General features: G+C 40.7%; 1 protein-coding gene across 1 annotated transcript in view; it reads left to right on the top strand.

Moving 5' to 3' along the window:
- The window catches only part of LOC136877743 (uncharacterized), a 56,838-nt gene that overhangs the window by 30,180 nt on the left and 14,560 nt on the right, over window positions 1-12,098 (top strand). The window contains exon 4 of the mRNA XM_067151951.2: window positions 6,290-6,557. Within this exon, the coding sequence (XP_067008052.2) occupies window positions 6,290-6,557 (268 nt within the window). The remainder of the gene's footprint in view (window positions 1-6,289; window positions 6,558-12,098) is intronic.

Here is a 12,098-nt window from a genome sequence, read left to right as displayed (position 1 = left end):
ACAAATCCATATTGATTGAGATGTGTTATTTAAATATGTGCACTGTTAATAAGTTGATTGGGGAATACCAAAATGAGATTCAGAATTGATAAAGACTGATAAGAGACATTAACGGCATTACCTATATAATTATTGTGTTTAAAATCGCCACGTAGGCAATAATATAGCATTTATCGTGTGCATAGATATTTTCATGTTACTATCAGTTGGGAACAATCCACTCTTATTATTTATAAATATAAGGTATCCCACTTACTGTAGCACCCTACTTTCAAAATATTTAGAATAAGAGCCCACTTTACTTACGAACAGCATCATTGACCCGTATGCACATGAACGTAGCCGTTGTGCCAGGTTAAAGTAGGGAGGATGGTACTTCGATATTCGGATTTGATTTCCGAAGTTCCTCACCCAGAAAATTTCCGTCCAAATATATATTTGTGAAAATTAAATGTTATATTCAGCACTCTGCCGACCCCGGGACAGGTGCAGTATTATGTAAATATATGGTTAGTAACATTACAGTTTAAATGTAGCAGAATTTAGTTCTTTGATCAGAGTAACTATATACATTAAATAATTTCAAATTTCAATTATATGTAAATTTCAGCTAAATTACGTTTTATGTATATTTGAAATTAAAATAAATGTAAATAGTAATAGTGCGTAAGGAGAAAGTGATATTCGGGTAAGGAGAGATAACGAGGAAGAGATAGGAGATTTTAAAGTGTACTTGACGGGTGTCAGAAAGGGAAGGACAGAGTCTGGGGTAGGGCTGTTTATCAGGAATACCATTGCACGAAACAGTTTCTGTTAGGTACGTAAATGAGCGAATGATGTGGGTAGATTTGGAGGAATTAGGACGAAAATTGTCTCAGTGTATTCGCCATGTGAGGGTGCAGATTAAGATGAAGTTGACAAGTTTTATGAAGCATTGAGTGGCATTGTGGCCAGGGTCAACAGCAAAGATAGAATAGTGCTAATGGGCGATTTCAATGCGAGAGTTGGAAATAGAACTGAAGGATACGAAAGGGTGATTGGTAAATGTGGGGAAGATATGGAAGCTAATGGGAATGGGAAGCGTTTGCTGGACTTCTGTGCTAGTATGGATTTAGCAGTTATGAATACATTCTTCGGGCATAAGGCTATTCACCGCTACACATGGGAAGTTAGGGGTACCAGATTCATAATAGTCTATATCTTAACCGACTTCGAATTCAGGAAATCTGTTAGGAATGTACGAGTTTTACGGGGATTTTTCGATGATACAGACCACTATCTGATCTGTAGTGAACAAAGTATCTCTAGGCCTAGGGTAGAGAAAGTGAAATCTTTCTGCAAACGAATAAGGATAGAAAATCTCCAGGACGACGAATTTAGACAGAAGTACATCGATATGATTAGTAAGAAGTTTCGAACAGTAGACAGTAAGCAGGTTCAGGATACAGAAAGAGAATGGGTCGCATACAAGGATGCTGAAGTAGAAACAGCAAGGGAATGCCTAGGAATAACTGTGTGTAAAGATGGGAAAAGGCGAACATCTTGGTGGAATGATGAAGTGAGAGCAGCTTGTAAACGTAAAAAGAAGGCTTATCAGAAATGGCTCCAAACAAGGGCCGAGGCAGACAGGGATTTATACGTAGATGAAAGAAACAGAGCGAAACAAATAGTTGTTGAATCCAAAAAGAAGTCGTGGGAAGACTTTGGTAATAACCTGGAAAGGCTAGATCAAGCAGCAGGGAAACCTTTCTGGACAGTAATAAAGCATCTTAGGAAGGGAGGGAAAAAGGAAACGAACAGTGTTTTGAGTAATTCAGGTGAACTCATAATAGATTCCAGGGAATCACTGGAGAGGTGGAGGGAATATTTTGAACATATTTTCAACATGAAAGGAAATCATCCTGGTGGTGTTGTGAACAGCCAAGCTCATGGGGAGGAGGAAAATTGGAAAGGATGGTAAATGAACTCCACTGTCATAAATCAGCAGGAATAGATGAAATTAGACCTGAAATGGTGAAGTATAGTGGGAAGCCAGGGATGAAATGGCTTCATAGATAATAAAATTGGCATGGAGTGTTGGTAAGGTACCTTCAGATTTGATAAAAGCAGTAATTACACCTATCTATAAGCAAGGAAACAGGAATGATTGCAACAACTATCGAGGTATCTCATTGATTAGTGTACCAGGCAAAGTATTCACTGGCATCTTGGAAGGGAGGGTGCGATCAGTCGTTGAGAGGAAGTTGGATGAAAACCAGTGCGGCTTCAGACCACAGAGAGGCTGTCAGGATCAGATTTTCAGTATGCGCCAGGTAATTGAAAAATGCTACGAGAGGAATAGGCAGTTGTGTTTATGTTTCGTAGATCTAGAGAAGGCATATGACAGGGTACCGAAGGAAAAGATGTCCGCCATGCTGGGGGACTATGGAATTAAATGTAGATGATTAAAATCAATCAAATGCATTTATGTTGACAATTGGGCTTCAGTGAGAATTGATGGCAGAATGAGTTCTTCGTTCAGGGTCCTTACAGGAGTTAGACAAGGCTGTAGTATTTCACCTTTGCTGTTCGTAGTTTACATGGATCATCTGCTGAAAGGTATAAAATGGCAGGGAGGGATTCAGTTAGGTGGAAATGTAGTAAGCAGTCTGGCCTATGCTGATGACTTGGTCTTAATGGTAGACTGTGCAGAAAGCCTGCAGTCTAATATCTTGGAACTTGAAAATAGGTGCAATGAGTATGGTATGAAAATTAGCCTCTCGAAGACTAAATTGATGTCAGTAGGTAAAAAATTCAACAGAATTGAATGTCAGATTGGTGATACAAAGCTAGAACAGGTCGATAATTTCAAGTATTTAGGTTGTGTGTTCTCCCAGGATGGTAATATAGTAAGTGAGATTGAATCAAGGTGTAGTAAAGCTAATGCAGTGAGCTCGCAGTTGCGATCAACAGCATTCTGTAAGAAGGAAGTCAGCTCCCAGACGAAACTATCTTTACAACGGTCTGTTTTCAGACAAACTTTGCTTTACGGGAGCGAAAGCTGGGTGGACTCAGGATATCTTATTCATAAGTTAGAAGTAACAGACATGAAAGTAGCGAGAGTGATTGCAGGTAAAAACAGGTGGGAACAATGGCAGGAGGGTACTCGGAATGAGGAGATAAAGGCTAATAATGTAGGAATGAACTCGATGGATGAAGCTGTACGCATAATCCGGCTTTGGTGGTGGGGTCATGTGAGGCGAATGGAGGAGGATAGGTTTCCTAGAAGATTAATGCACTCTGCTGTGGAGGGTAAGAGAAGTAGAGTGAGACCAAGACGACGATGTTTAGACTCGGTTTCTAACGATTTAAGGATAGGAAATATAGAACTAAATGAGGCCACAGCACTAGTTGCAAATAGAGGATTGTGGCGACGTTTAATACATTCGCAGAGGCTTGCAGACTGAACGCTGAAAGGCACAACAGTCCTTAATGATAATGTATGTAATGTATATATGTATAGTGCGTAATTTATTCAGTTAATGTAAAAGATTACAATTTTTGGCGTAATAGCAGGCTTTATGGCTTGAGCTTCACCGTGTGCAGAAATGCGTCAATAAATAAATAAATAAATAAATAAATAAATAAATAAATAAATAAATAAATCTCCGTCGTTCAGGTAACACGTAATACTGAAGGTCCGGCTGCTATGATCACGGTATTAAGTTGCGTAAAAAGCAACAAACTATAGTAGCCTGATTACTTACTCGCTTGTTTGAGGAACAAGTGATGATGCCACTTGCCTATTATGCCCTCCTCGCACTGTGGTAGAACTCTGTAGGTTTGTAGAAGGTAGAGTGCTATTCACAGTGATTACCTAGCAGAAAAGGATGGTACATTGCAGTACCTCAATTGTCCTTTATTGAAACTAAAGTAATTCTTACATCGCTTCCTGGTCGTACCATGCAATTTTTGCTCCTTAATATATATTTGCATGGCATACTTAATGTATATTACACAATTTCTTCTTTTTCTTCTTCTTCTTCTTCTTCTCCTCCTCCTTCTAGCCTTTATCTGTCCCCTGCTGAACGTAGACCTCTTCCATTGTTTTCCAGTATCTTTCGTCTTGAGCCACCTGGTCCCACTGTGTTCCTGCTGCTTGCTTTAAATAATCAAGCAATCTCCTCTGTGGTCTTTATACACTTGTCCTGTGTTCTCACGGTCTTCAGTGAACTGTCCTACGAGTCCACATGTCCGGATACACTCTAACCACGAGGCCCACCCTTTGCCACTTCAATGTAGCGATTCGAGAACATCTGTTACCCGCATTCGTCTTCGTTTTTCTTCCACTGTAAGACTGATAACAAGCATCCACATTTCCACAGTGAGTTGTGAACGTTCTAGCGTTAAAGCACTTGCATTTGTTAGACTCTTAAGAGTGAATTTATTGTCGCTTTAATATGAAACAAATATACAAATGAATGTTTACAATTCATTTTGGAATACAGAGCAATACACTTTATACATGAATATTTTGGAAACCATCCTTAACCGATTTCTACAGACTGCATAGTTTTCCATGATCGTCAATAATTATTTTTCATGTCAGCCAACCCGTTCGCTCTCCCACTCGTACAGAAGTGTCACAAATTCAATATTTCCTTGTGAATAATCCACATCAATACAAAATGTTGACACAATTTTGTTGATGGACGCCGTCAAATGTCATTTTGTTAATGGTTATAGCATGATATATTTTCAAATATTATGACCGTATACAGAGGCTCAAGTGTACACACGTCAAACACACTCAGCACTACGCGGACAGTGCAATGAACAATATCCAAAGCGTGTTATACAGACTATTTAACTTCTGGAGGCTATGGCACATGGGTGACCGATTCGATCCAACTTTGGTACATGTGTGCGGTGTAACCAGGTGTTTAGGCCTAACAGGTTAAAGTAGCAAGTCGCAATTCTCAGCCGTTTCCGAGGATCTAATAATGAAAAATTGCAGTGTGCTTCTGTAAAAGCTATGTTGGCGAAAAAGACAGCGAGCCGTGAAGGTGGTTTTCCATTTGTACACCAGGAAAATGCTGTGGCTGTACCTTAATTAAGGCCACGGCCGCTTCCTTCCCACTCCTTGGCCTTTCATCTTCCATCGTTGCCGTAAAACCTGTCTGTGTTGGTGCGACGTAAAGCAGATTGTTAAAAAAACTTTCTATGTGCTTTATACTGTATTTGGGTACCTCATTTTATCTGAAATGTCGTTATTGTAATCAATGTTTTGTGGCCAGTTCAAGTTATTGATATGTTACAATTTTTCTCACGTCTTAATTAATTTTTTATTGATATTGTTACCGATTCCTATTATACCCTAATTTTGAATCCTTTGGTTTTCGTACGCTTCCTGAACTCTGCTTATTATTATTATTATTATTATTATTATTATTATTATTATTATTATTATTATTATTATTATTATTATTATTATTATTATTATTATTATGCCCGATTCGTTGGCTGAATGGTCAGCGTACTGGTCTTCGGTTCAGAGGGTCCCGGGTTCGATTTTCGGCCGGGTCGGGGATTTTAACCTTTATTGGTTAATTCCAATGGCCCGGGGAATGAGTGTTTGTGCTGTCCCCAACATCCGTGCAACTCACAGCCACACACAACAATATCCTCCAAGACATTAACACGCAGTTACCTACACATGACAGATGCCGCCACCCTCACCGGAGGGTCTGCCTTACAATGGCTGCACTCGGCTGGAAATAGCCACACGAAATTATATTATATTAGTATTGCTTACTTTCTCACTATTCTAAATTATGGTACTAAGTTAGTAATATACCTGAATTCTGCCTACTTGGATTTTTTTTGCCCCATCACAAACCAATAGCTTTGCTAATATTAAATACTACTTCAACCACATACGTTAAAGCAAAGCAAATCTCAGGACGAAAGCGATTACAATGAGGGCGATATTTTACTAGGAAATACCGTAAATAGAACCTCTCTTGGGAGGATAGCGTACGAACAGAAACTGTGGCGTAGAATCTGACAAACATGTTCAATATACCCACAAATATAACATTCACCATAGTCTGATTCACTATAAAGGCGTGTACCACAGTTGTTTGACATTCAGGCAAATGATCTATAGAAAGGATAGTTTTGTAAATAAGCTGTTCATTGTATGTAATTAGGAATATATTAGGTACCATAAATTTCCATGAAATAAATTTAAATTTCAGAATCTGCATGTCAAAGTTTTGTAAGGTTGCAGTGGGTTATTTTATTGCAGTGCCCTACACGTCAGTCGAGAGAGTCGTCTAATACCAGGAGATTTAAGTGGACATGACAAAATGTGTCTGGCAGAACTTCATCTGGGAACAGTGCACGTGACCTCTGCGGACTTGGTTGTGCTGCTCCGTCAGCTACCTCAGTTACGCCTGTTGCGCCACTACCAGCTCGTCACAGCGCTGTACTTGATGCACGGCGAGCAGTGGCGACAGCAAGAATCACTACCACGGTACAAGCTACAGAACTTGGATGTAGACTTCTCCCATGTGGTAAGCTCACATCAGAGTTAAATGTTTTGCAAAACATGAATTTTAGGCTTAAATGGTATACAGGTAAAACTCAACGACACCATTCATCACATGCATTTATGCACCAACAAACATTCATGAAATCGAAATATACCAGGTTGTCCGCCAGCACTTTACTTTCTACTTATCCCTAGTAACACAACCTTCATTTCTTGGAACTAGAATCACAACGTGGGGTCACCCACGACCCTATATTTGAACAAATTCTTTAGACATTGAATAACATTTATTCTACTTGAAATAAGAAAATTACTTACATTTGGGTATACTAAGTTCAAAACATAAAGAAATTTACCAAAATGTCAAGTAACATTGTTTACAGAACAATTTGATTAAAAGTGCGTATTTTTGTTTGTTTAAATGTTAAGCACTTGTCTACGTGAATATTTAGTGTATTATTGTTTATATCTTCGCAATATTTACCTTAAAATAAAAAATTCACTTATATTTTTTCAAGTTAAGTTCAAATAAGAAAGTAATTAACTGTATTACCACACAATATGATGTAGGTATCTTTGTTATCAAAAGTAAGTTCCTTTTCTTGATGTTCGACATCTTTTACGGTGAGTAATCACTACCTTACGGCTTGCAGTATTTACAGACATTATTCCTATGTTCTGCACATAGGCTTTTAGAACAGGAACAGCAAGTTGCTACACCTTTTCGGTCCCTGGTTCCAGGACAGAAAGCACATCGTCCAGGTCGTCACCCAATTGGCGCAGTAACGTCACTGTGCTCCTCCTCATAACCAAGTACTTTGTGAATGTTGTTTCTGAGTTGCCTTGGAAGCCTCTTGTTTACCATTCTAGTCTTCATACGCTCTTCACATAGTCCTAGGGAAAGATTTTTCAGGAAATCTGAGCGTTTGCTAATTTTCCATTCTTTTACCAGTCTTTATACCACCGGGCGAGTTGGCCGAGCGGTTAGGAGCGCGCAGCTGTGAGCTTTTTCCGGGAGATAGTGAGTTCGAACCACACTGTCGGCAGCCCTGCAGATGGTTTTGCGGGGTTTTCCATTTTCACACCAAGCAAATGTTGGGGTTGAACCTTAATTAAAGCCACGGCCGCTTCCTTCCCATTCCTAGGCCTTTCCTGTCCCATCGTCGCCATAAGACCTATCTGTGTCGGTGCGACGTAAAACAAATAGCAAAAAAAGTCTTTGTACAGTGCCATTGTTTGATAACTTTACCAATAAAACACTCCACTACAAACAGTTCACCACAGACGAACACTTTACACAACTCACAACGTGGGGTCATATGCGAACCAAGGGCCTATAACTTTGAATTTAAATAGCGGGGGACCGGGCGAGTTGGCCGTGCGCGTAGAGGCGCGCGGCTGTGAGCTTGCATCCGGGAGATAGTAGGTTCGAATCCCACTAAGGGCAGCCCTGAATATGGTTTTTCGTGGTTTCCCATTTTCACACCAGGCAAATGCTGGGGCTGTACCTTAATTAAGGCCACGGCTGCTTCCTTCCAACTCCTACGCCTTTCCTATCCCATCGTCGCCATAAGACCTATCTGTGTCGGTGCGACGTAAAGCCCCTAGCAAAAAAATAGCGGGAGAAAATAATGCAACCACTCGTTTCAAGAACGTGTCAAGCACTGAAGGTACTGGAAGCATCAGCTTCCTTGATCATAGAGGCGCATGGGCAGAATCGGTTTAGTACTCAGGCGGGTCGCCCACGACCCCACGTTGTGGTTCTGGGGTTATAAGTGTTCAACATTCACTGGTGATGAACGGGATGTCTAAGAACTTTTTAGGGGTATTATTGTCTGATGGTAAGTTACGTCAGAATACGTAGAGATAATAATCGGACGGTCACTTACTGCATATTCTTCTTCGGTATCCATCTATCGTGCCCCCCTTGCTTTAGTAAGCCTCGGGTTTCAGCGCTTAGTACAGTAATATTCCAGATGCCAACTATGGCTGGTGTGTTCAGAAGCAACGAATCCAGGGTCTTTCATATAAAACCAGACCGTCTAGCGGCGTTTTTACTCCCCGACACATAAGCCGCACCACGGGAGAAGCGCGCATACTTCTTGATCTTGCAAAGAGCGTGCGCGTGTTCGACATAGCAGTCGCCAGTCTGAATCTAAGCTTTTAACGTGGTGAGGCCGGTATTTTTTATGTAAACGTTATTTTAACTACGAGTCAGCTCGAAGGGTAGGCCTTGCATTTGTTCAGCAACGTCCACATTCACGAGCACAGATTCACGTAATTGTAAATAAATAGATTGTAAATTAAATTCAAACTACTGGCTCAGTGCTCAATAAAAATACATGCCCGCACACGAACAGTTTCCGAATTGTTTAAAATCTGCCGATTCAGCCAACAGTGTGAGATATTGTGAACGGTATCTTGCATCACTGCATGATCGTTGATTCGACCCACAGCTTGTGTTCTTTTCGGATGATTCCTGGTTTCATCTTAATGGTTGTTTGAACAGTCATAACTCTCGCTATTGGTGTTCAAAAAATCCTAATCCTGTTTATGAAGTCCCCCGTTATGATAGGATGATTGGTGTTTGATGTGCTGTTAGTGCAAGACGAATATTTGGGACTATATTTTTCGAGACGACAGTAAATGCAGTGTGTGATTTCTACTTGTGGGGTAAACTGAAAGAAAACCCTCACACATTGGATGAACTGAAATAAAATATTACGAATGCAATCAGAAATATTACAGTGGCAGAACTCACTCGCGTCCACCAGAATGTGGTTGCCAGATACAATGCTTGTATAACCCAGGAATGACGACATTTCGAGCACATTTCATAAGTTAAAATTTCATTGTATACACGGTTAAAGCGGGGCGACCGCGTGCGACATGAGTTCGGCTGAGGCAGCTGCCGTAGCGCAGAGTACAAACACCGTGCGTTCGGTCTGAGTTTATATGAAAGACCCTGTACACAAGCAGAATGTTGTTATATGGAGAGTCTGGTCGGAATGAAGCCGAAGCTCGCACACGGCATGGGCAGGAGGTTCCAAATGGCCACCTGCCTTCTATACACGTATTTTGCCGGACAGAGTTGCCATTAAGAGCTAATTGATCGTTCACGGCACATACCACATACAAGAAACTTTTCGAGAGAGCAGAAAGTCTGTAAGTTAACGAGTTATTAAACTTTGTTTTCTACATTTTTGGCGTATTTACAAGTGCACCATGTTACAGAACGTGTGCAGTAAAATTACTGCTATTTGTTTCACATCCGAAATACAGCACGTTTTAGCGCTCCTTTGTAAGATGGCGATTAGGCATCCCATTCATCATTACTGCATGCAGGACACTTGTTAATAGAAAGTATGGGGCTGGAGGGCCACCTGGTATAACACAGAATGTTTCTACCAGTTAAGGCGAGCTCGAATGCCACCAGAACGCATATAATGCAAGCGTAAAAATTCAGGGAAGATGACGCAACAATAGCGAATGGCAGGTTCAGCAAGTACCCTGCTTTATTAGTGAAGCATCTGGCAGTGAAGCTCCATGCGCTTCAGTAACGAGGTATGTTTCAAGTATTTATATTGAATAAATGAAATTATAGGATAATGGTAAAGACCATTATTATATATATCGGGTGTCACAACTGAGAGTCGCCAAGCACCTTTTTCTCCGCTGTTCAGGAAGATATTTTCGATTTAGTTTTTGTAATGTGTACGTAGAGTCAGTCCAGACAGCCAATACTCATCAAGCACGTCATGCGACGTCCAGTGTGAACGGTACACATCGTTTTGGTTCTCACTGAAAACGAAATTAGTATGTTTAAAGTGTAAATATGTGCCCAGTCGATAAGGCGGACTCAAATTAATCTAGTGCAATATTACCTCCAGTGATATTTACTAACGAGTTCAGTAGAACATTGTTAGGTATTTGCGTAAGTACAAATTCAAAGGAAAAAATAATGACCAATTAATGTTACAGTTTTATTATTGGAATATACTTTATATGGGATCATTGAAGTGAGCATATATATCGCGTGATACGGTTCCCTAAAGTACGATACGTTTCCATGATATAACATATAGCTAAAATTCATCATAACAAGTAGCAGAATGTAAAGAATCAGGAAGGTTGTGACTGAGTGAGAGATAAAATGCACCCTGCTATATTAGTGAAGCATCTGGCAGTGAACCTCCATGTCGTGAGAGATGACTGAGTGTGTTTTTGTGTGTGTGTGTTCATGTTCCTTGCCAATAAAAGGCATTAAAGTAAGTCAGACTCACACGCAGCACCAGTGTACGGTCCTATAACTGATATGGAGTCAGTTGTATGGGCACATGGCTTGTGAAGTATAGAAAAGACGAGAAAATGAGTACGTACCGTGAATCAAACACGAATGTGTGTAACTGGGTTATAAGGTGGGATTAAAGGAAAACCGCTCTGATCTCTTTGCTCGCTCCAATGAGCTCCAGTACAAGTTGTTTCGCAGTTGGCGTGTGGGTAATGAGCAAATGTGACAACGATTCTGTATTCGTCAAAGAAGGATCAACCAACCAGGTTGAAGAATTCCTGCATGTCGTAGTCTAAGGTCGTCATAATTATTCACGATAATTCGCGCCCACATGTTAGAAGACCGAGCTCGATAGCTGCAGTCGCTTAAGTGCGGCCAGTATCCAGTAATCGGGAGATAGTGGTTTCGAGCCCCACTGTCGGCAGCCCTGAAGATGGTTTTCCGTGGTTTCCCATTTTCACACCAGGCAAATGCCGGGGCTGGACCTTAATTAAGGCCACGGCCGCTTCCTTCCACTTCCTAGGCATTTCCTATCTCATCGTCGCCATAAGACCTATCTGTGTCGGTGCGACGTAAAGCAAAATAGCAACAAAAAAAAACATGTTGGAAGAATCATACTCCGGGTGTTTCTGAAGATATTGTGGGAAGATCTTGACCACACAACCTAGAGCCTTGACCGGTGACCTTGTGGTTTCCTTTTAGTTCGGATGTCTCCAGATCCAAAATCTTACGCGTCCAAACCGAGGCGCAGAGGCTCTGACTCGGCTCAATTCGGCTTCACTCGGATGGTGTTGTGCGCTGAGAGTGGCGAAGCGTTCGGTAATAGACGGCATGTTTATCAGTGAAAGAGATAAGCGCAGGACAACATAGAGAGCAACCTGTTTCGAAAAAAGTAAAGACTTCCATTTCAAACGAACTGGAATATTAGCATATTTTTATCAGTCGTGACAATAAAGGCAAATGCTTTGTCTGTAGGACAATAATTTCGTGATCATCAAAAAGATCTATTTTTCAATACAAAGACTTTGCTCGAATTCTACCAGAATTTTTTCGGAGGAAGATTTTCCTAAGCTGCATCGAGAAGCAGCTCAGATTATATCTATGTTGGATTCCATATGCATATGGGAAAGGTATATTTTCCTGTTTTAATTTGTATGAAAACTAGAGTGTGTGCAAGTATTTCTGATCGCAACTTAAAGAGCGCTCTCAGAATTGCTGTCAGCCGATCCCTTGTTCCAGACATTACTGGTATAATTGCAAAAAAAAAAAAAA

This window comes from Anabrus simplex, chromosome 7 (assembly GCF_040414725.1).
Source record: "Anabrus simplex isolate iqAnaSimp1 chromosome 7, ASM4041472v1, whole genome shotgun sequence".
Taxonomy (NCBI): domain Eukaryota; kingdom Metazoa; phylum Arthropoda; class Insecta; order Orthoptera; family Tettigoniidae; genus Anabrus; species Anabrus simplex.
The sequence above is the reverse complement of the archived record's forward strand: the minus strand, read 5'-3'. Positions and strand labels throughout refer to the sequence as shown.